Source organism: Nyctibius grandis, chromosome 2, assembly GCF_013368605.1.
Source record: "Nyctibius grandis isolate bNycGra1 chromosome 2, bNycGra1.pri, whole genome shotgun sequence".
NCBI lineage: Eukaryota > Metazoa > Chordata > Aves > Nyctibiiformes > Nyctibiidae > Nyctibius > Nyctibius grandis.
The window spans coordinates 2,617,476-2,642,660 of NC_090659.1; the positions used below are offsets into that span (position 1 = coordinate 2,617,476).

The 25,185-nt window shown below is 38.7% G+C and overlaps 1 protein-coding gene across 12 annotated transcripts in view; it reads left to right on the forward strand.

Annotated features, from left to right (window-relative positions):
- Positions 1 to 25,185, forward strand: part of NSUN3 (NOP2/Sun RNA methyltransferase 3) — a 165,068-nt gene that overhangs the window by 9,591 nt on the left and 130,292 nt on the right. For 10 of the 12 annotated variants that reach the window (XR_011047705.1, XR_011047706.1, XR_011047707.1 and 7 more), the window contains exons 6-7: positions 9,946 to 10,179; positions 21,638 to 21,687. Coding sequence is in view for 2 of the 12 variants with exons in the window: in XM_068395496.1 (XP_068251597.1) it covers positions 9,946 to 10,207 (262 nt within the window). In the remaining 10 variants the exon portion in view is untranslated. Of the gene's footprint in view, positions 1 to 9,945; positions 11,583 to 21,637; positions 21,688 to 24,693; positions 24,736 to 25,185 lie in introns of those variants that run through there. The other 2 variants (XM_068395498.1, XM_068395496.1) reach the window with 2 other exon arrangements.

Consider the following 25,185-nt stretch of genomic DNA (forward strand, 5'->3'; position numbering starts at 1 on the left):
TTTGCTAGACCAGTTACTGCAGCTGAGAGAAACTGTGTTAGGGTTCAGCTGAAAATAAACACAACAGGATACAATTTAGAAAATGCAGCAAAGGTATTCAGACTGCTGTAACTCTTCTATACACAACACCTCTCAGTAATTAAACAGCTCTAATTGGTGTTTAATAGAGTTCTGGTCCACAGGAGCTCAGACTAACTTTAAACGATACACATTGGCTGACTTTCCTTTTTCACTTCTTTTTCTGCCTAGTAGGTAGCTACAAGGGAGATTGTGCATGCATGTCTTAGGTATTCAAAGCAAAGCCAAGAGATTTAGGGGAATCCAGGGTGCATGAGAAGTTTGAAGGACCTTGAATATTCTGTACTTGGATTACTGGTGGCAAAATAAGCCATACAAAATACTCATTTTCCTAGTTGATTTCTTTCGAGTTGTATGTATTCTCATTTTTCAAAACTCAGGTTAAAGCATTAAACTCGGATGGAGAAACACAGAAAACTCTTTATTCTTCCTAGTTAATGAAGTGTTTCAATCCTTGCTTTGCTTATAAATGTAATGAATTTCAAGGAACTGTCTGGTTCTGTATGACATACATATCTCCTCTTACAAACCCTGTGCAAGTGGAGAGGAATGCAGAGATAAAATGGATATTTCCCTCTGTACAAAGAACTTTTTGTTTTGGATATCAGTCATAACATGGTATTTGAAATTGCTGGTCTTTTTCAAGAAAAGGTTACCAGAAGTTTTGGGTTGTGTTTTTTTTTTTTTCTTTCTCATTGAATAGTTTGCGAGGTAGGAGGATTGTGCACATGCTTTTACTTGGAAGGAGAAATAGAAAAACCTCAACTCAAATATTCTGCACCAATTTTTCAGAATTAAAGGGTACTTGAACCAATAGTTAATGTCATATGTAAGTAACCAGGTGTTGTGCAAGATCTTGATCTGTGTTTGTCTTGCTGCTTCAGTCCCGGGCTTCACTGAAGCAGAGACTGCTGATCATGCAGCTGCTGCGTGTGGTGGTTTACCAATCTACACACGGGGGAAGTAAAACGAGATTGACATTTTCCCTTAAGTCATCAGGTAGAGTTGGCAACCTAAGTCTCTAAAGGTTAATCTACGTGCCACGGGACCCACTTTATTTTCTCAAGTCCAGATCTTTGAAAATATATCTTACTTAGAATAAATGTTAAAACTTTTGGTGAAAACGTAGGACACAAATATAACAATCCATAAGTTACAAGCTGCTCCGTTTTCTCTGGTGTGTGAAAGTTAGTGACGTTGTTTCATAGAATACGTGTATTCATGGATTTTCAGCATAGATTTATTTGTTGAACAAGATTCTTTTTCACATAGTGTGTAATATATACTGTGATTTACTGGAAAAATCCTGATCTCCTGCATTCAGTGTCACCTTTGTATTTTCACTAAAATGTAGTGTTTTCCACATGTACCTGGAAGAGGAATTGTGTGGTGGCTTTTTTTGTTGTTGTAGTGTGAAGGCAAAAATTGGTTTTTATAAATACACCGTCATACATTTTGGGTACCAGCATGTGGCACCACTGTAGCACTTCTGGTTTGATTGAGACAAGAGCCTTTATAGCACGTGGGAATGTAATGAAGAAGTAAAGAGGAAGATACTAGCAATTAGCTAGTTGTCCTGTCCAGACAAAGTGATTCAGTTTTGTTTGTGATTTGCTACTGATGAAAAAAAATCTTAGCCTTTAATGTTCATTGCAAAGGCAAGGAGAGACAGTGACTTGAGCCTTTAAAAAAATTTACCATCATAGAAATGGCTTGACTTTGTTTGGTGTCAGGCATTAAAAGGGTGGCAAGGCTGAATGCTATGGCAGAAGGAGAAGCACAAAGGAGTCCCTTAAGAAATACGGCAGCTGTCTCGTGCGACTGATTTCCGTGTCAGTGTGCTGCATTCCTACACAGGAGCTCCCTGGGTGAAGGTCAGGGATGTTTTGGAGTGACCTGAGGGAATTCTGAACGGGTGCACCAGAGGGGGAGAGGTGAGCTGAGGGAGGAAGTGAAGTGGATGCCATTTTCTGTGGAGAAGGGAAAGAAGGCACATAGGAAAATCAGGAAAACTGCACTGATGGTTGCTTCTCTGCACTGTTTTTTATCGCTTTCCCTGAAATTTTACCTCTTGCTCTTCTGTAGCTGACCATTTAATCCACTCTTTATCCATAACTGTCTAGTCAATTCGCTCCACTGGGACTTTTTTAGAATTGCAACTGTTGGACCAACAAATCTTCGGTGGGTTGTGTGGATGATTCCTTCTTTAACCATTTTCCATCTTGGGAAAGCTAAGAAGTTTATGTAGGCTGCTGGCCCCAGGCTCCAAACTGAGCATGCTGTCTTGCTGTGCAAACCGTGTTCCCTCTCTGTGCGTCCTTGCCTCTCCAGATGGAAACAGTTAGATACCTGCTTGACTGCCCAGGGAGCCTTTATTTTTTGTTCTAATTTCCTATGCTTAAATGTGGCATGTTTGTGCTGTGCAATTCCCCAACACACTGTTGGTTATATTGTTGGAGGTATGAGTCATTTTACTGAGTTTTTTAGACTCATGGTTGGTTTGAATTTCTTCACAGAGTGAGTGCGGTGGCCAGTGTTGTGGCTCCAGGTTGTCTTCCATCAGAGATGTTAAAATAAATAGCTTCTGATTTTAAGTACTGCCTGGTTCCTTAAGCCTTTGGCAGTGCCCTGTGAGTAACTCATGGATCAAGTCCCTTATGATACGTTGGAAACAAAGTTTATTGAATTAATAAATAACTGCACAAATAAACAAATAAGCTACCCAGCAGCTAGGCAGTTGTTTTGGGATCACAGATTTAAATTCTGACGTGGATTTTGCTTTAATTCCACCTTCAGTCCTTTCTATGTATATGTGTGTTTCATAAGCTGTAAGGAAAAACACTACCTCTAAAGCTGTGTAGCGAAGTCGCCAGTGGGCTTCCAAGGTCTTTCATTCTCCCTTCTCTAGCTGAGAAGGTTCTGCTTGGGCTGTGTATGTTTTTCTTCTTGTAAATAGTAAGTTTAAGTTGGGAAGAGGGATGGACCTCTGAGAGTGTATAAGGTAAGAAGGTCATTCTGGAATGACTAAAACGACAGAAGGACTGAAGGTTTGTCACAGCAGGAGAAGTGGACTACCTCTGGCTGCTGGAGGCTAGCCAACTAGAAGCAGCCTTGTTGTTAGTGATTCTGAGCCTGTGGAAACCCAGCGTGTGAGTGTGCAAGGCAGATGCAACGTTGAGAGTGGAAGCAAAATTCTTGAGTGTTCCATTGGCACTTGTGGCTCTTAAATCTGAGAACAAGAAATAAACCAATCTGTTACCTTTACAAGGGCACTGCCGTTCTGGTGTTGCGAAGCATATCTCATAGCCCTGTGTTAACAGGGTGAGTATTTCAGACGTCAACATGCATTAGAGGAGAAAGGTCAAAAATGTTAAACTGAAGGTTCAGTCTTTGCTTTAGAAGAATTTAAAATTGTTTTCTATAGAAATGTTATTTATCAGAATTTTCAGGACAAATTTTGGCTACAGCAGAACAGGGTGGGGTTTTTGGGTTTGTGGTGTTTGGTTATTGTTTTTTTTTTGTGTCTGTGTCTACTTTTATTTAGAGTTCAAGCTAATGCTGAAAAAAAGCAGTTCATATTTCTCCTGTTGCTACCGTGTTGAACTGCAGTGTCTCTCCACAGTAGCAAAGCTTACTTAGGAGTAGAGGGACGACATGCTTGGGATATGGAGAGAATATTTGAACTGGTGTCTCTGTCTCCTGTGCACCTCTGTCACCGCCCATTATTAAGTATTAAAAAAAATGGTATTTTGACACAGGAGGAATTTCTGTATTATTTTGACTTGGTTTGGAGGGGGAAAGAAACAAAAGGCAAAACCTTTAACATGCAGGCCATATTGCCGTGATGTATCTGGACCCTTGTCAGAAGGAGGAAATTTGTGGTATCTTTTGTCAATAAAAAGAATAGGATTGAAGATAAAAGGAAATGAATCTTGACGTGCTTTGTTTCTTGAATAGCTTATAAAAGGATTGGCATTTTTTATTCTGATCAGACATTATCTTGCATATTGAGCAGAAATACATCCCAGTTGCCAAGAGATGGCACTCTTGAACTGTTGTATTATTTTAAAATTGCCCTAAAATACATGTAATCTTTTTACTTTAATACTGAAAATGGTTGAATGATTAACTTAATTAATGCTGACCCTTCTAATGGCATGCAACATAAACCCAGGCACAGGAGGAGTAGGCTGGACGGGCAGGTGCTACCTATAGTATGCCATATATATTTGTTGTCTGCCTATTTGTAAAAGGGTGTTTGAAACACCATGACTTTTAGAATGGACAAAATGTCAACCTATCGTGTTTAATTTTCTGTAAGTGTGAAAAATCCTCTTTTTGGGTTCTGGCTAACTGCGTTTTAGTTGCATGTAAGAGTTTTTTGGTTTTAGAGTTGTCGTGTGGCTCTAGAGGGGTCTTTTTTCCCTGAGATATTAAAAAATAATGCTGCTCTTGTGTTGCCTAATTTATTGTTAGCATCTTCTCCATTGTTAGATTTAACGTAAATCTTGAGAAATAAACTAAATAAAACTGCTTTAAAATCATATATTTATTTAAAAAAATCTTATCCAGTATTCCTGTAATACCAGGGGTTGGGATAGAGATTAGTCTAAAGCATCTTCTCTACCTCTGACTTCCATAGTACAATATGTGCCATTGAACCTGTATCCATAGACACACTCTGAAAAAATATAAAGTATTGCTAATACTTTTTTTTTTTTTTCAGTAAAACCTCATTTAGAATGAGGAGGGGAGCAATCTGCTGTGCTAAATTGTTTTAGAGGACTTCCTGAATGGGATGGACATCAACCATCCTTTTGTTTGGATTGCAGATGTGTCTTGTGCTTGTGCGCTGGAAAGAGTTAAGTGTGGATTCGGTGGCTATAAAGTGATAATGTCAGTAGTTTAAAGCAAGGGTGGAGGAGCATCCGGCAAGTTTCTACAGAACAATGTACCAGTGAATCTCACTCTATCCTGCATTTTTCCAGCTATTGTAATTCCAAGCTATTGATGATTTGAAAATCTCATTAAAATGTTGGACTATTTGATATCCTAAATTGTGATATGCTGATAGGTACTAAAGTTGCTTTCAGAACCCCAGAAAAGAGCTGACTTTTTTTTTTCCTTTAGTTTATATCATCTCCTGGAAGAACTAACCTTGCAGATCTTGTGTACAGGCTTTACATGGTAAATAGGGCATGTTAGTGGATTGTCTTGCATTTCACCAATTTTAGTCTTTTCTGCTGTGCCTTTACGGCAGTAGAACAATAACCTCACGCTTCTGCACTGCTGTAGTATGATAGCATGCAACATAAAAGCTGGAGTTCCACACGTCAGCTGCCAACAGTGGTGCTTCTTCTTTAGGGTTTTGATTGCAAGTACCAAGAGATTGTCATGTTACTAAACCAAAAATGGTTGTAGGGAAAGGTGAACAAGTCATGAGGCTCCAGGAAAAGTTTCCTGTGCTTTGAATGTGTGTCCTTATGTTTCTCCATATGAAGCTTGGAACTTTGCAGTATTAGTGCCTGTAACATGTAAAATTCATTATGGTAAATGTACATACCTGAATTTAAAATTATGAAATAAGTATAACTAGATCTTTATTTAAACTGAAAGTTTTAGTTCTTTAATAAATACGAAGGTCATATGTACCACTAAGAGAAAAATAACTGCAGATTAATTATCTTTAAATAATGTATTTTATTTTTAAACAGTGTATTATAATAACAGGAAGGTGAAAAAATATTTTAGGGTCTTCTGCCCTAGCATCCTTTTTAATCGTTCTAGATTTGGAGCCCATTTTTGGAAGTTACATAGTACTTTATAACGGGCACCAAATTCCTTCAGCTAAGAGTCGAGCTTTAAGTAAGGATTTGGGGGGTAATCAAGATGCCTAATGTAAGAGGAATCTTACATTCTTAGATTGTGGAGTCATAGTAGCATAGGTGGGTTCTGCCAGATGTCTATAAGTTAGGCTCCAGCTCCGACCTATCCCTTGGATAAGCTTGTTTCCCTCCATTGATTATAGAGGAAGACTAGTTTCTTATATTTATTTGAACAAATTCTCTTGTGAATGAATGCTATGTCATGCTGAATACAAGGGGACTAAAATCCCCGAATCTGCTTAGCCCAGTGCAGTATCACCCTGTGACTTTGAGCCCAGCACTTATTCACTTTGAATTTTGCAGCTCAGTGCAGGTTTATCAAAAGCCAAGCACGGCTTAATCAGGGATGGCGTCGGTTGACTTTGAACACAGCCACTGAAACAACTGTTGCTGAACTTGACAAGATGGATAGATACATTGATTAACCTTGCAGCGTAGAGTAATCCTCCTTAGATATTTTAATTCATGACTTAGGTTCAGAATAAAGATAAGTGCGCTAAGTAAGCATCCTGACCTTTTTGGGTCATGGGCCAGTGAAGATTCCCAAGCTAAGAAGGCTTCAAGGTAGGGGGTTTTTGATGTGAGATTTTCAGGATTTCATTCATAAGCCTGTGCTGCTCTTTCCTCTGAGTCACTGCCCCAGTGACTCAGTTGTAGGAGCACAGTGCCTTTGAAAGTGTTGCCTTGAATGGCTGTTACTTTATATATGGTAAGAAAAGGACACTTAGCAACTGTCCAGGCTTTTAACCCTGTGAGCTGTAGCTTATCTACTTTTTTTATATTTACCTTTACCTTTTACTTTTTCTGCCTTTACATGGTAAAAATATTTTCTCACTTGTTTAAATGTTCATGTAGTATCCATCTTATAGGTAGGAAAACAGTTATTGTTATCTGCTTCTATGAATAAAGTCATCAGGTATGCTAAAAGAACATCTTGGTTGTCATGCAAAAAAAACACTTTCACATTTCCAAGCCAACTAGCTGCCCTCTCATGGCTTGGCATTCCCGTATGCATGGAAAAGGTGTAGCTGGAGGGGGAAATTCTATGAAAATGAGTAAAGTAGGTGGTTTCTAATAGTACTGTGCAGATCAGCTCAACTTTGAGAGCCCGTTTAGACTTCAGCCCTGTTCTCTTTGAGTTGTAATGTGAAAGCTGGAAAGCAAGCAACTGTTACATGGGGAAAAAAATGCTTTTATGTTTTTCAGAACTGGTATGAGGCCAAGGAGACAGTGGATCAGTGTGCAGGTCTCTTTCTGGCTTGTTGTTCATGAGAAGGGAAGGCTGTACATTTCTCCTTTGCTTTACGAATAGTTACCTTCCATACATCTGGGTGCACCGTGGTTGCTCAGTCAGGCCAGAGAGCAGCAGCATAAGCCCTGCCCTTTTAAATGCACAGCTGCAGCTACAGCAGGACAGCTGCAGACAAGGAAGGTAGCTGGAGAGACAGTGGAGACAGCTGAGGGCCTCAGGTCCAGTACTGGTGCTTTTGTAGCCTGCTAAGGAGTATATGTGTGTTGGGATGCAGAGGGGTAGAAGGATGAATATCTGGTGCTGGGCAATTTAAATGCATGCTGGTAACTGCAGAATTTTAGAAAATAAGATCTGGAAGGGATGTCAGGATGACACCTGCTCTGTTTCATTATCTCAAGGTGGCGTTGTAAATGTTGTCCCATATCAACCTGTGTCTAAAACATTCTCAAATATTTTTGCAGATTCTCAAAAGCTCCTCAGAGGTCTGTGATAAGCTTGCAGTTTTGTGATGGCTTTAGCTAATTTTGGAAGTATCCTAGAATGAGTCCATTAGGCCCAGTTAAATTGAAAGTATTCAGACTACCTAAGTATACTCTATAACCTGTTCTTTACCTATAACAGGCTGAACTTGAACTGCTCACTCACTTAGGCTAAATATGCTAGCCATCTGCTCACTCTCCATCTTTTTACTGAAGACTGGTACAACAAAGGCATTAAACACTGATTTTTTTTCTTTGAGCATCATCAGTTGAGAGAGCTCTGTTCTTTTACACTAACTAAAATTGGAATAGTATAGACTCCAGTAAAATATGCACTTGGCTTGCTGATTAATGTAACCAAGACTCATAAAAGAGATGAACAAGATAATGTGTACGCTCCTCAGAGAGAAAAATTGGGTTTAATACGCAGGAGTTTTCACCTGTGAAGGTGAACGGAGTTGTATTATCTATGTCTGAAACAGTCATTTGTCCTGGTGTTTCCTTACTGTTTCGGACAGGACTTTCAGAGTAGCTTTGATCTGTGGTCTGCTTTGATCCTGCTTGTGATGAGGCTTTTCTTCATTGATTCTTCTCCTGAAAAGGCCCAATCCTGTGAAAAGGACTTGTCTTTTTCCTCTTGTATTTTCTTCTTTCCTTTCTCTACTGTTTCTGTTCAGATATCACCCTTAGCAAGTCCTCAGCTCGTCTCTGGAGGAATTGCTATTTCAGTGGCATTGTGTTTATCTGGGCTTGGAATCAGGCTCACTGCATTTGGGCGCTGCTCACCTCACCTGGTTTGAGGATACGGGTTTTTTTCTTGGTGGTGGTTTTTTTTTGTTTTTACTTCTATTTTTCCCTGTAGATTTTTTTTGTCAATGCATATTGTCAGTAATACCTACCAAGCTAAGATTAATCAGTGTCTTTCTGTACAGCATGACGGCGTGTGTCATTGTGGTCCACGAGTCCATGCTTCTGGTATCTGCCCTGCCCTTGTGCACCTGCTAAATTCCCAGTGACACACTTGCAGTCCCCTGAGCTGCTTGTCTCTCTGATATTAACGAGCTGAGTAACAGCATAAACCTGTTCAGATTCTCTTGTTTTTACTCAAAAGAAGTTTTGTTTAGGGAACAACTGTATTTTAATGTGGTATTTGCTTTGCCCAGTGGTATCTATTTTCCAGATGCAGTGAGGTGATCTGTTCGAATACTAGCTTACAACTCAGTTTTTTGAGCCATTATGTCCTTGAAGGCTCCAAAGTGTATGATTAAAAGGGATTACCTTAAGAGAGCATTTTAATAGCAAATGAACTTTTGGTGTAGCTTCCTCTTTCAGTTACGTGGTGGCACCAGATTTGAAGAATGCTCTTCTGTGGTGCAAGATTTGGGGTTTTTCTCCTTACTCTTTTAATTTGCAATAGGTGAATATAGATTGCATATGTCATTTCTATACTCTCATAGGTTATATTTTATGTGTCTGAGAAAGGACCTTGCAGATCTGCTTTAATGGAAAGTAAACAGTCTGTTTAAACTCGGTTTCAGTGGGGAAGTGAAAAAAACTCTGTTCTGTCCATCCACCAGTAGTCATGAAGCTTTTGGGATACTTGAAATCTTCAGCCACTATTTTGCCTTTGTTCAGTCAAAATTTGTCAACAGGTTAATAGGTGAAGGGCACATAAACAGACAATATGATCTGATAAGTCATATTTCCTTAGGAAATCGGTTGAAAAGTAGTGGTTCAGTGAAACCCTCAAGTCCTCTTACCTGCTAAATAAGTTGCAGAATTTGCAGAAATGTTTGTAAAATTACAGCCCAGTAATTAGTTCAGGCTATTACTGCAACTGTGCATTCTGATGTTTGTTCATGCACGCAGCTAGCTAAGTATCTAACTAGCACTTTTGATGTGGTGTAACCCATTTTGTATGCACAGTTGCAGCTTTTTCACAGTTGTGCTGGGCATATAAATATTTGAAGTATATTCTGCAACTCTGAATGGATGCTGCTTTCTACTTGTCACTGTTGTGTAAAAAATACTTTTATTTAGCTGAGAATACATTAATAAATGAGAAAGCAAAAATGTGTTGCAGGTAGGTTCCTGAACTGTCAATTATGTACTGTTAAGACATTTTCATGGTGTTATTTTTCTCATATTTATTTATACCAACTTATAATTCTAGATTTATAAGTCTTTACATGTTCCCCTAGCCCCAGTATGTCACTTATGTTGATTTTTTTTTTTTTTTTTTAATTTGCAGGTCTGCTATTAAAGCGTTGCGTCCTGGTGGATCGTTGGTCTATTCTACATGCACTCTCTCAAAGGCAGAAAACAGCGATGTAATAAATCTAATTCTAAACTCCTACAGTAATGTTATGCCTGTAGACATAAGCAACATGGCCAAGGCTGTTTCTCAGGAATTCACTTTTCTCAGTGGTATGCAACAGCATGAACTTCTGGTTCTCCCAGAGAAGGGGAGAGCGTGGGGTCCAATGTACGTAGCTAAATTAAAGAAAATGTAGTCCATCTGATGCCTGTTAGCTTTATAAGAGATAAGTGATAAATTAATATTTATTTCTAATATATCGTGTGTATGTGAACATGTCTAAGGCAACTGAATTTAGGGCATTGCAGTTTTTTGTCAGCTGCTGCCTAATAAAAAGGAAGCTAGACACTTAACTTAGTTTAGCTTAAAATACAGAATACGTCTTCTAACATGGACTTGTAGGCCTCTGTGAAGACCTTATGAAGTCAAGGGAGCTTTGTATTATTTTCAAGGTGATGCTCTTAAATAGTTTTATATCCTAGAATAGAGACCTGTGTGGTGGTGGTTTTGCAGTGGTGTTTTTTTTTTTGTCATTTTTTTTTTTTTAATTACTAATTTGATTTTAATACAGTATATTTTAAAAGAAGTGGTCTGAATGGTGCCTGCTTCTGAAGTCATGGAAATCCTGCATTCTCTCTCAAACATGTCTAGAAATCTATTTTCCTGTAAGAACTGATTTGTATGCAGAGTCTGTCATCTTAAGGGCTGGCTGTTCCAAGCACTGGCAAATCAGGTTTAATATTTGCTAAATTGTTTACTGGTTAAAAGCTGTCTTTTGTTTACAGTTGCAAAGGTCAGCAGCTGTATCGACACCAGCTTTTTCTTTTTTTATATTTTTATATTTTTGAGCTTACAAAAATATAAATTGAAAATTATGTTGAAATCTCTTTAAAACAGATTTCGATGTATTTAGCTTCGGTACTCAGTTTGTGGCATAATGCAGAAGGCTTTACAGCACGTATTTGAAACAGCAGCAGGATGATTAATAACTGCAATGATGGCGCAGTATTTAGGGAGTTTTGTTACATAATTACAGTCATGATGAGCAAAACAGACAATCTGGAGAAGTGGCTTTATCCACCAACTTAAGAAATGTTACGTGAATTCGTGGTGTCATATCTGTGGTGTGTAAGGAAAGAGAGTCCCAGAAAGAACATGTACTGATGTTTTTAGGTTTCCTCAATTCTTCTGTACAATACTATGGATAAATATATAGACGTATGTGCACAGGTTCATGCATATGCACATGCAAACTGTGTCTTCCTATGTGCTGCCTGTGGGTTAGGTGTAAAACTTCTGATCCCAGCAGTGCTTGAATTATGCCTGTGAGGAGATCACCTAATGGTGTATAAATCAGGTTGAATGCTTGTCTTGAAGTAGAATGGAACCCTTTCATCCCTCGCTGACCAAAGAGGAGTCCTTTCCCTGACTGAAGCTTATAATAATTGTTTTTAAGGAATGGTGTTTTAAAGAACGGAGTTTTTTTTTCTGGTAGATGAGTTGCTCGTGTGGAAATTTGTGTGTGTGTGAGGTTGTGTTCATTTATATATTTCATATGTTTTCTATGTACATCTCTGTGCATATATGCAATTATAAGTTTTTTTTGCAGTCACAAACATGACTTGTTAATGCAGATTTGATTTTTTTTTTTTTCTGAATACAAAAGAATATCAACTTGTAAATACCAGAAAAACTACGAAATTGGTGATTCTGCACCTTGCTAACAAAGGCCGGAATAAAGTTGATCGTCTGAGGTCTTCTGTAGGGAGCTCCATGTAACCACGCTGGAAATGAGGTAGTTCTATGTGAGATTTTCCAGTGATTCTGTTGCTGTGAGCTCGGAAATATTTGTTACAACTGCAACCGAGCTGCCTTTTGTCTCTGAAAAACTCAGCTGACTTTTCACTGCCTTTATTCTCTGTTCACCTTGTTAGACTGATGAGCCTCGACTATGCTTTCACACCAGTTCTTTGTCAGTACACCCATGGTCATGGAGCACTCAACCTTTCTCCCCACTCTTAGCGTTGCGGCTGTTGGGAAGGTCATGTCCATAGTATCTAGAGCAGTGAGAGGGCAGACTTCAGAACCATGGCACCTGAACTGAAGAAAAACTTAGTTGCCTAAAAGCAGGTGCTGATCATGAGCAGCACCTTTGGTTCTTCAGGCTTCTGTGACTAAGAGGAGGATGGATTGGGCAGTTTGCCTTCAGAACAGTCTCTTGCTGCTGCACCTTTTGCTGAAGGAAATAAAAGCACAAGGTACTCTGCCTGTTTGGTGCATGAGCTTCCACAGTTATCCTTTCCTCTACTTTGTGATGAAAAATGTTTGAGGTGCCCCTCAGGTGGTATTGAATTGTCAGCAGTGTCTCTGAAAACTTAAGAGGATATAAAGCGTATGCAACTTGAGGCACAGAAGTTATTAATGTATGCAGATGATACTGTGTTCCTATGAAAAGACCTACCAGCATCTGTCCCAGAAACATTAAATGTAATAGCCAGATTTGGAGTCATCTCAGGCTACTGGATGAAATAACAATACCCTTGTCAAAACGCTTTCCATCAGTTTTATTTGCCCTGTGGAAATTGAAATGGAAAGCCAAGAAGGTAACTTACTCAGGGATGGAATTGAAATATGTTGTTAAACTGAACGGTTGAGGAGAACGTGGGCTAGGTAATCACAGAAAGAACAAAGGGATCCTTGAAAACTGAACTTTGCTCAGTCTCAGCATATGGGTGAGTCCCTGTGAACTGCGTTGCATTAGACAGAAATTATGCAGCAAGGCCTCCTGGTGTAAAAAGCTGCACTGAGTCGTGCATAACCCTTTGCAGATCTCCTGGAGCTTCTTTTCAACTAGTCAAAAAGTGCACCAAAGACAGGAAATGAGGCTAATTAATAAGTGATACTTATTTTGCTTTGTAGCAGATGAATGCTAGTTTTGAGTGCTGTTGAGTTTTTTTATTCTGTTCTAATCAGTTCTGGCTGATGACAGGGATTTGGTAACCACGTGTGGAGGGAGAGGGGATGAGAAGGGAAAAGTAGAAAGGATGGGAGGCATGCCTGTAGAGGTAAGGGGCAAGGTTTGCACACGTTGGGAAGCAGCATCCACTCAAGGGCACTTCTTGAAAAGGTTTCATGTCCGTTCAGGTACCTCTTAGATAATTATGACATCCTAAGATAACTTCTGCTCACCTTCAGGACAAGGCTGCAACATTTTCCCTTTTTACACCCTTTTCCCAGAGAATTGTAATTGAATTCCTTACAGTGTCCTGCCTCCTCTTTCATGAGCAGCACTGATGGAAATGGCATAGCAAACAAGTCAGCCTCTCTAGCTTAGAGGAAATTTCAACCCCAGGGAAAAGGCAGGTGAGCTACATGAGGGCAAGAAAATGACCATTTTTATTGGATTGTGGAGTCATCAGTTAAGTCTTCATGATCTCTAATGAAGGCAATTAAGAGTGTTTGTGCAACTACTCACAGTCATACACATAGCACGCATCAGTGCTGGTGTACCTCAGAGGCAGCAGAGATAACTGGAGCTCAAACTATCATGCATTTCTGTCATTCCCTTTCAAACACAGAAAAAGTAATTTCCCTGTTAGTTTTCGGGGGGTTGGCACAATAAGAAATGAAGGCCTTATATAAAGGCAACTTCAGTATTTGCCAAATTTTATCCTGTATTCTGTGACATCTGACACAATTCAATTATGGCTTGTCAAAAGCATTCTCCACTCTGGAATAGAGTGGAAAAACAGATTACACACAAATGGCTGTGGACTGTTACAATCAGCTAGGGGACTAACAAACTTGGCTTTCTTAGTAAGCGTGCAAAGAGAAGGTGAAGCACATTGAAAGAGGGGAAAAGATCAAGACTACAGCAGTGGAAGAAAAATGTGAAATACTGGAGAAGACATGCCATGGTTTTTAGCATGGAAGAACAGAAGTGCTGCACCGTGCACAGGAAAATGTCTGTGAGCATCTGGGTGGTGGGGAGAGGAGAGTTCCTTTGGGGGAGAGTGGGGGGAGAGGATCCCCTTAGTTGGTTTGGCTATTTTAGGAGAAAAATGCCTTTTGAGGAAATCAATCATGAAAACTGACAGAGGCTTGCTTTAAATTTGCAGGGTATTTAAATTAGCTATCAGCATTTAAATAGAGCATGGCTACCTGTTTCTTGCAAAATGAATTTATGTATTAGTGCAGTGTTCCTATGAGAAAAATTGATTTGGTGGGAGGAAATTTTGAGAATCTAATCTGACTTAAATAGTCTGTTCTGTACTAGAATATGGCTGACTGGTAAGCTGATTTAACTTCATGCAATATTGGCTATAAATGAGACTTTCTTCCAGGGGAGACTTCAACAGCACATATTGATGTAGTGTCTTAACTTCCAGGTAGAAGTGAAACTTCAAGTTCTCAGTTATCAGTTTGTCAAACTTGGATCAGAGAGCACAGGGCATATGCAGTCTCTAGTCTTAGCTTTTAAGTGGTGCAGCTGTGTCCCCAGCACACGATTTTTGACTAAGGATAGGTTTTTATAAGGCAGATCATAGCAATCATAAACATTTGTCAGAAAATGCTTTCATTGGCTGATCTTCCTGGCTGCCCCCTAAGATTTGAAGTCAAGGTCTAATAGCCTTGAAAGGTTTTATTTTCTTAGTACTTGTACATAGCTTTCAACAGGGGCAAGCACCATAGACCTCCCGTGGCTCCATTTAAAAAATGTTTCAGGTGGTATCAAAACAATACAGCCCTTTCAAAAAAGTCACAACTACTCTTGAGAGGAAGGGATGGAACATAAACCTGGGTTTTGTGCTAGTCTTTGTATTTCACTGAAAAATTTCCACTCCCTACAGCTGCGTTTAAGGTAGTCACTTACATAAATGCTTCCTTGCTGTTCCACTTTGCGATGGTCCTATGGGCATGGCAGTACCGTGGTCACTTACCATGTGTCATGGTGATGTAACCCTTCATGGTCACAGAGGAAAAGGAAATGGATCTGCTACTCTAAAACAACAGGTAATAATGAATGGTATAGTAAGAAGTACTCCAAAAGTTGTTGCAGAACTGAGTCTTTTGTCAAAGAAGGTAGAAGCACTAGAAGGCAGCTCAGCTACCCAAATTGGAATGAGGTTAGCGCTTCAGCTGGTTGGTGATATTCTTACCTTGTTCTTTACAAAATGGTGCTTCCCTGGTGTATAGCTTTCATCTGTAATAACCATAAACGTTCGGCCTGACCTTACTTCTGACAGCACTGATTAAATCAGTCAAAATAGGCAGGAGGCTCGTTTACATGCAGCATCAGAGTAGCTCTCACAGCAATCTAAAAGAAGTTTGAGTTAATGTTGCTGTGTCTCGGTCACCTGTGCTAGTCTGGTGCAATACTTGTATAGCAGCACCTGTGTCAGGGATGGGCCTGACAGTCTGCAGTCTACAACTACCTGAAGGGAGGTTGTAGTGAAGTGGGAGTCAGCCTCTTCTCCCAGGCAACTAGCGATAGGACGAGAGGACACAGCCTCAAGCTTCGCCAGGGGAAGTTCAGGTTGGACATTAGGAAGAATTTCTTTTCAGAAAGGGTTATTAGACATTGGAATGGGCTGCCCAGGGAGGTGGTGGAGTCACCATCTCTGGATGTGTTTAAGAAAAGACTGGACATGGCACTTAGTGCCATGGTCTAGTCGACATGGTGGTGTCAGGGCAGCAGTTGGACTCGATGATCCCAGAGGTCTCTTCCAACCTGGTTGATTCTGTGATTCTGTGACACGGCTCCTCCTGATTCTCCCTTTGTCTCCAGTAACTTTCTTTGCTACTGGGGAGATCTCTAAGGCATGTGTCTGGCTTCAGTGAGACTGTGAATGAATGGCTTTCAAACCGTCCTTTGATGTACTTTAGTATGGCACAGACTAACAAGGCCAAATTCCATCTTTGAATAGGTGTTCTTGCAGCATCTTAACCTGCTCAAGGTCCCTTGATTCGAAGGTGCATAAAAAAGTAGCATATATTTTAGATGCACTTTTTCCTTTTTTTTTAACGTATTCAGTGCTTATTAAACATCCTACCCTAAAAGACAAAGGCAGCTGGTGCTCTCTGCCCCATCTAAAACAGGGTAAGTCAGTAGGGAGTGGATGGGCAAGGAGCAACATGAAAGTAACAACAGAATGATAGCTTCATTTTTTAATGATTTCAGCCTTATTGAGAACTGTAAGACAAGCATGTGTGTATTACTGAGAATCAAATGGTGGTTTCTAGACTGAACATTAGATTTTGACCAGAAATAACTGTGACCTTCAACCCCTCATTCTATCTGGCTGACAAAATAAGGACTGCCTGTATCAAGGGGTTTGGTGTTGTGTGTGCCTTTTAAACATATTATTGAAAATGGTCTCCTGTAGCACCAATTCCAGTTCCCTGCTTTGGTAAGTCTCCAATATGCTTTCCATAAACTGCTAAAACTTTACCTCAAAGATTTCAGGTTTCTTGTCTCCACTGGAATACAGTTCTTCAATTATGATGTTACTCAAAATTCAGAGAACTAAATGATCTGTTCACCTCCTTGCCTCCTGTTTGTGTTTGCCCTCACACTAGTAACAAATGAGCAGCTACTACTGCTTGCATTTGCATGTGGTAGGCTATGAAAAGCAGGGAAGTATGTCACTAATAGAGTTCTCAAAAAGTATTTTTCTAATTATCCCAAAGTGAAATAAGATAATAAGAAGAAATTCAGAGCGATATATCATGGTTTTTTGGTAGGGTTTTTTGCTTTGTTGATTTATTTTATAGGAAAAATCTAGCTTGACTGAGTGTGTGAGTAAGTAGCTGATGAAATAATTCTTTACAGAGAGCAGAAGATGCCAGAACATTTGAGTGGTGTAACCACTAGACTGCACAGAGGATTAGAAAAGGTACAGAGAGGAATAATTTTGTGCTGGCAGGAAGTAGACTTAATATTACTTTTTTATCTGTAATTTTTATGTTTCTATGGCTGACCAGGGAAATGTTTAATGTTCCTGATACAGCAACTGAAGGTAAAAGAAGGAAGATTGACATACCCAGCACTGTTATAATTCATTTCATTACTTCACAGAGGGCTTTTATATTGTCACGCCCATAAAGCGCCAGTGTCTGCGCTTATAGCCCATTCATCTTTATATACTGCTGCTGATCCCATTGAAGTGAATGGCAAAATTCCCATCAATTTTAATGGCAGCGGGATATGGCCCATTTTGTAGATACACAATGTATATTTCCTGCACACACTATTTTCCATGTATAACGTGCCTCTCATCGGAGGTTCAGAGAATGTTTTATAAAATGGCCAAGTCACAACCATTGATGTAGTCTCCAGCTGAAGAGATAACGTGATCTGTCTTCAAAATGAGATTTAAAGGTTGACATTTATCTATCTATCTATTTATTTATTTATTTTAGGCACAGTATGCACATAGAAGGTCTTCATGTGTAAAATACTGTCTTTGGAAAATTTGCTCAAATAAATTGTAGAAATGTTAGAAATAGATGTTACACTTGCAAGGTTAACGTTGTGCTTCAGTGTTTGAAAAATAGGAAACATCAAAGAAAATTGAAGGCAGCATGGATCAGTGGCTTAGTGCATTACACAGCAGTCTGCAGCAGCAGAGGCTAAGAAAGGTGCCTTTTGGAAAGCATTTGTTTGGATGGAGACTCACTCAATTAGCAAGGTACAAACCAAAAAAAAAAAAAAATTAATTATTGATTCTTTGCATATTTTAGCTAGTGTTCTTATTTAGAAACGTTTTAATCAGTGGTAAGGTGTTTGTTCCCTCCAGAACCCATCATCCTTGACCCTATTTAAAGAAAATGTACAATGTATGAGGTTTAGTAGCTGTAAACCCTGCTCGTTATGCATTGAAAGATCTGGATTCATAGTAGCATTCAGCATGTGCATACTGGAAATGGAATTGCTTGACAGGCTGTTGTCTTTACTTGAGAAGCTTCCTTTCTTCACAATAATGTATACTGGAGAGCAGTCACATTCACAGCTTAATGAGAGAACAGAGTTTGTAGAGAGCTCAAATTGGGAGTTTGCAGTTTAACTAAAACTAGAATGTAGTTGTGAGTTATGTACCAGTAGAAATTAAATAATGTGTCAGACTGCACCGCAGGTGACGGATCACCTGGCCTTACTGTACAATACACTCTTCCAGGCAGTGCTTGCTGCAGTCACAAGTCCTGGAACTGGATTATGTAAAGACTTATGAACTCTTTCCTTGATTGGATGTAAGCAAGAGTATATCCAGCTTGTTGAAGTACATGTGCCTTTAGTTAGCACCATGACATTGAAGAGTATGTATGAATGTGTTGATTTAAGTGACTGTGCTCTGTTGGAGTGACACAGTAATTGGAAGAGACAAACACCACCATTCTGAAGGTGTTTAGATAATTAGCATTATCTAAATGTACAAGCAATCCACTTGCATCCAGTCCTTTACAGCCACTCTCGGAAAACAGTAGTTATCTAAGACACATATGAATTAACTGATTTTGGTTGGATGGTTTTCACCATCTTGGTTCTTTCAGAGGTTTGTTTGTTTTTTTTAAAATATGTAAGTTGTCTTTTTTAAAAAAATTTTAGATACAAAGTTGACTTGAACTGTTAGGCTGGGATTTATATTCCTATGTGGTTCTCAAGAGAATGCAGACCTTGAATTCAAGTGCTGAAAACACAGAGTAAGTGCTGAAAACAGTTTCACATAGAGCTATGTCTTACATGCTGAACTGTGCATCGTAATACCATTCATTGCAAAGCACGTATAAACCACCACTATGGCTTTGTGGAGAAGATGGCTTTGTGGCTATAGCACTAGCCTGAAGTTCAGGAGGTCAGAATTCAGTTCTTAGTTTGTCTATTGATTTCCTTTGGGCAATTTGCTTCTGATGTGATTTTAAAAGCACTTAGTGTAGGCCTAACTCTGCTATCAAAATCAAAAATTCCTGTTGACTTACCTGAAAACAAAGTTAAGACTTTATTGAAGCACATTTGCTGTTTTGTCCTCAAAGTCTCCAGGTCTCATTTTTCCATCTATCTGCTGAGAATTCTGTGTTTTACTCATAGAAATGATGCAAGGGTAAATTCAAAGATACGTGTGAGCCACACAGAGCAACAAAAGCCAAGCTTGGCCCAGTAGCGTTTGTTTACTTTGTAAAGGTCTGACTGACTCCATCAATTTTCAGAAGTTGACTAACCTGGGAATTTATTTTTTAAATTATAAGATTACTTTTTAATGAGAGGATTCATTATTTTTGCTGAGAACGTACAATGCTTTAACAGCAGAGGGTGGGGATGAGGAAAGCTTTTTGCCACAAATTTTCTTCACGTGTCCTCTCTTAAAAGACGGAGTCTTGCAACCCACAGCAGCTGTCGGTAGCCTGCAAGTTATTTCTGACCTCCCTAGCAGATGTCATAGTGGCAGTTGGCAGTATACTGTGAACTCCAGAGATGTCAAAGACTAAAATCAGTGAAAGCTTTTAAACAAAAAAGATATAAAATGTTGTTTCTTAGATAAAAAAACATAAATGTCTGGGCGTCTGACAAAAGCCTCTCCCCCTTACATTTTCTTTTTGCAGAATACAAAATACTTTTAACTTCTAAACGTAGCTTTGCTTTAGTCTGAGATTTGCTGCTGCTTTTTTAAGTTATTGATGCTTGACCCAAGAAACGCAAAGGGCATGTGTTATTTTTCTTGACGTTGCATCATACAAATTGGCTCCCAATGCAGAAGAGAAAGTGTTTTGGAAAAGCATTTACAGTTGTGGGGTTGCAGAGGCAGGGGATGTCAAAAGGGGATGTTATCAAAGTTCACTCTCTGAAGGCTACTCTTCTGCTTAAAGGAACACAACATTTCGTGGCTTTTGGAGTTGATTTGCAGCAGAAGTGGTTTTTTGGAAGCGGGAAAGAGATGCTAGTTCTGACAATAAGGGATGTCTGAGGAGGATCAGGAGAAGATGTTTTGAGCTAAAGAGAAAAATAAAATTATTGGACTTTATGTTAGATTTACTTACTATAGTTAAAGAAGTACACAGGGGCTATGATTGGAATGAGTATTACACATAGTGGTAAATAGAAAAATATATGTAAAATGTATTTTGAGCCCCAAATTTCCCATGCTGGAACCAAAATACTGTAGAATGCACCAACTATTTGGAAGAACGAGTAAAAAGAAAATCAAGATAATCATCATAAAGACTGGAATACCAATTTGTCAGTTATTTCCAGGTGTTTTCAAGTGACAGAAAACTTGAATCAATGGCTTAAAGTGAAAAAAAGTGTCTCAGGAATAAAACAGAACTCTGAACTGCTGGGTTTGTCCCCTTGTATGGTCTGATTTGCATAAATTTGTAGATATGGAGCTTCTCATACTATGCAAGTGACAAGACCTTTATCATTAAAACTTAGGAAACTCCAAGTTCAGGAAGTTTAAATGCAATGTTCGCGTTTCAACTGGAAACTCATTTTCACAAGATGTTTCTGAGAATGAGGGCGTAATAAGCTGTGACTCAGACCAGACAGAATTATCATTGCCAGTGGCCAATTTTGGACGAGTTGTTTTAACCTCATGCATTGAGCAGACTCTTGGAGAACTATATGGAAGACAACATGGCAGAGTCCCTTTTTGCCAGCTCTACTGAATGGACGCACATTTTTCTCTGAAATGTTTGGCAGTGACTCTGTTTAGAGATTCAAGATTGGACCAGATTGGACTAGATAGACTTTGATGCCAGAAGAAAATATCTGTGTTTGTGTGAAAAATGGTCTAAACAGTACTTAAAAAAAAAAAAGTTCCCACTATACACTGATGTACACACATGCAGAGCCTTTTAGTTTACACTCTTCTACCTGAAAGATACTTACATATAGCTAGAGTGTGATTAGGTTCATGGGATCAGAGATAAGGAAGTGAAAGCTGATTAAATGCATTGGGGTGTGTTTTGTTGTGTCTGTTTTATTGAACCTGTTGGATTATTGATTTCTCTTATATATTTTGAACAAACAGAACATTTGGAAGGAGAAAAAAAAAACCAAACCCTGTGCTAGGGGGAAATGTCTTAAAAATCTTAAGCCTTCCAAAGTTTCTTCTTTTTTTTTTTTCCTAAAGAAGGTGCCAAAATTGCTATTTCTGAAATAGACTATAAACCAGGGAAAATATAAAAAGCTTTCTAAGAAAGCACATCCTCTGTTGAATCCCACATTAAAAGGAAAACGAGAACTCTCTTTTACTCTTTACGTGATACCTTTACTCTGTCTGAAGTGGAGTAAGGTTAACAGTGGCTAAGTGACCTGTGTGTCAGTCATAGAATCACAGAATCAAAGAATCAGTCAGGTTAGAAGAGACCTCTGGGATCATCAAGTCCAACCATTTCCCTGACACCACCATGTTTGGCAGTGGCCTATCCTGGAGGAAGAAGTTAGCAAATGTAAGAAGTGATACTAGAATATCACTGTGTTAATGCCTCCTTATGTTTTATGCCATATATTTGTTCAGTGAGCCTAATGACATGAGAATGAGATCTGATTCCTTCCCCTTTCTCTCTTTAACTCATATTCTGTAATGGCAAGTCTGTGATGGTTTCTTTGAACTTTTGCTTTCATACTCAGGTCCGGATGTGCATAACCAATGTTAACGTTTTGTCTCTCAGGGGCCTCAGGTAGGAGTATTTTTCTGTTCTATAATATCTAAATATTATTCAGTTGAATAACTGTTTTTCTCACCTCTTCCAAAAGGTTTGATTCTGCTTACACTAAAATGCAAAGTCTATAATGAATGCCAACCTAGTAAGTTTACCGGAGGGCAGGAAAACAGTAAAAGTTAAGTGGTGGTTTTCTTTCAAGAATCCATGCAAACTGGAGAAAAAGGGAAGTCTGGCATCAGTTTATTGGCTTAATTTATATTGGATCTGAGCTGTTGCAACCTCTACTGTAGAAGAGCTGTCTTTGCTATTACCACATTTGGATACAGAGTTAGCTTTAATCTCGCTTAGCTTCATTTCTGTATTGCCAGGAAGGATGAGTCTGTTGAGCCTTGCATACAGGCCTGTCAACTCATTTCAACTCATAGCTATTTCCCAGGACCAATATTATAACACATTTATCTCACAAACCTACTCCATTAAAGTATGTCAATACGTATGTTAGACTTAAAGACTACCTAACTACTCTTACCTGGTAGCAGTCCCTGTTGTTCTGAGTCTACACGCTGAAAACATTATCTCCTGTCTATGTCAGGAGGTCCTTTGCTCTGTATTCTTTCCCTACAGACCCATTGTACTTTGCATGCTGTATTTCCCCTATCAAGGTTGGCAGGTATGCTCTCAGGCTTATAAAGGATTTGTTAAGAAATTATCTCGAGACCCTTGTGTCTGATGCAAATATAAACAAGTCAGCTACAGTTTTGCTGTTACAAAGGAGATGGCATAAAGGCAGTGCTTGAAAAATGGAGGAAAATACATAGATCATTTATATATTAAGCGAGACAAGCCTTCCAGGGATTGTAGCCACTGGGAGCACAAGGCAGCAAACCTCTGGAGCAAATCCTTAATGGGTAACAGTTCTCTCTGGGGACAGATGCTCCACTGATATAAATTCTCACAGTTTCAGCAGAGAAGTGGTAGCCAATACCAGCTAGGAATCTGCTCCGTCCTTTGAGGGGTGAAGGCTTTCTGGAAGTTTTCACTTGCAAGATCCAGGCTTTCACATCACCTTGGCTTAGCAATTAGTTTAGGACTATAATCCCTAGATGGTCCAGGGCTACAAGCCTAATCAAGAGTAAGTAGTGTGCTTTGAGGGGAAAAAAAAAAACCCAAAAAAAAAACCCAACTATGAAGGTCTCTTCCTTCTCAGAGGAAAGGCAATGGTGTCCCTTGGGTTCCCCCACAAACATGAAATTTCTGAAGACATGAATGTACTTGTAGCTGCTAGGGATTTGTCTGGCTATTCAAGAAGTGGCTAAAGTGGTAGTACACAAAAAGTAAGAACCTGGAAAAAAAGGGCTCAAAGAAGGGGAAAGAGACATAAGACCAGAATTAATAAACTACTGACTTGCTTCCCTTTTTAAATGTAGAGTTCTCTCCAGTTTACACTGTATTCAAGCCCAGTCCTATCCTACCTAGAATTTTCTGGCTTTATTCTCAGAGTAGAAGAGAGTTGCATACTTTCTTCTTGGTGAAAACTACTGTACATAGTTGATGCAGTGCTTGCAAACAAAAGTGAAAGTTTTCTGTCTAGTCCTATTTGCATTGTTGGAGTTGTAAATGAGACTTACTCAACTTTTAGTGTCTAGAATGGTAATAAGTTGCATCTATATATAGAGATATATATGTGTATACTGGTACATATATTCATGGGAAGAGTGTATTAAAATGTAGTGACACAAAAGTAATTTTCACTTCAATTTCAGAGAATAAAGCAAATCCATCAGTTATACTTCTCCCACATTGTCTGCCTCAGAGAATGGGATTTGAATTGTTCAAATGAAATTAGAATGTCATGGCCTTGACTTGAATAGAAACAAGAATATAGAAAAAATGTTTATATAGAAGATACTCATGTAATCTGTGGGGCTTCTAGTGCTGTTAATTTGTGAGCATTGTTAATTCAGTAGCAATAACCTCCTATATTAATGCAGCTGAATGTCAATATTAACACGTGGTATTATATGTATTAAAAATGCTTTGCTTTTTTTTTTTAAACATGCATGATCAATTTCAGGCATTACACTCTAAAATTTGTATTATAGTCAGCCAATCCAGATCTCATTACGTTAGACAAACATTGTACAGGAAGAAAGTGGATCACATAAATGCTACTAATATTATTCATGAATTTTCCTACTGCAGTAGGTTAGAAATATGCTACAAATATTTTTTTATAAATTACTTTAAGTTCTGCTACTGTATTTCTCTATTTTTTTAATTGTTATTTAGGAGGTCTTGATTCATCTCTTCAGATAAAATTCAGTGCTTTACTGTTGCTGTTTGTTCTTTACCATTGATGATAATGTTCATCTCTCTTACCTCCTTTTCACCTTCCTGCCGATCTCTGGATGTCAATCTGTATCACAGACTGGAACCTCAAATTGCTGTAGCTTTTCATAGAATAGGGGTTTGTTGGGGGTTTTGGTTCTTTTTGGTTGTTTTTTTTTTTTAGTGTGCTTTGAATCAGCCAGAATTTATGACTGTTCAATACTGTTTCAGCTACTGTAGGTAATAGTTTAATTACCTGTTATCTTCTGATGTAAAGCTGTTTGCATACTGGTAATTGCTGTTGGACGTTGTGTTGTAAAACAGCCTAAAATATGGGAATAGAAATATATACATTGTTTAGTACATATATATAATACAAAATTATACTACATATAATATATGTAAAATATATAAGTAAAAACATGTATAATACTGCATATGGCATGGTGTAGGACAACTGCAGGTAAGTCTTCTGGAGAAGTCTTATTAATGGAAAAGCTCCAATCTTAAATTGGACTATGCTGTAGTGTTTAATAAAAATATTATCTGTGACATTAATTTCTGTAGGATACTTTAACACAATTTTGAAACAAGATTCTATCTAACACATTCCACAGATTTTCACGATAATTTCTGTATAAATCCATGGCATTTCTATGCCGTTTTATTGTTTCAATTATTCTTTTTTTTTAGGTTGCGCAGAACCTTCCCATAAAGAAGTACAGTATCTTCTACTTGTGGTTTGCTAAAGTCTTAGAGCAACCTGTGGTATAAAATGCAGAAGTAATATGTTCTTGACAAGAACAAGTCTGTGTTTATTGAGCATTGTTGATTACCTGAAAAGATCACTTGTGCATATTAATTCAAGAAAGCTCTTCTATTGGTTATGGTATGCGTATGTTGAATGCCTTTCCTGGTCTGTCTCTAAAAACATCGAGAGGGTAACGATGTACAGCCTGCTAGTGGGTTTGAGCTTCAAAAAAGAAATCATGGTGAAATGGAGCAATGGGGAAAGTCAATGAGTGCTGTGAGTTCTTTTTAGTGAGACTGCTGCAGCTAATTCACAAATCTTTTTTTTCTCTTCTCTTACTCTCCTGTGTATTTATGGAGGAGCAGAGGCCAGCAGGAGAGTTGGCAGATTTTGGGGCATTGTGTTATCTCCACTTTGTTTCACTCCATTTCTGT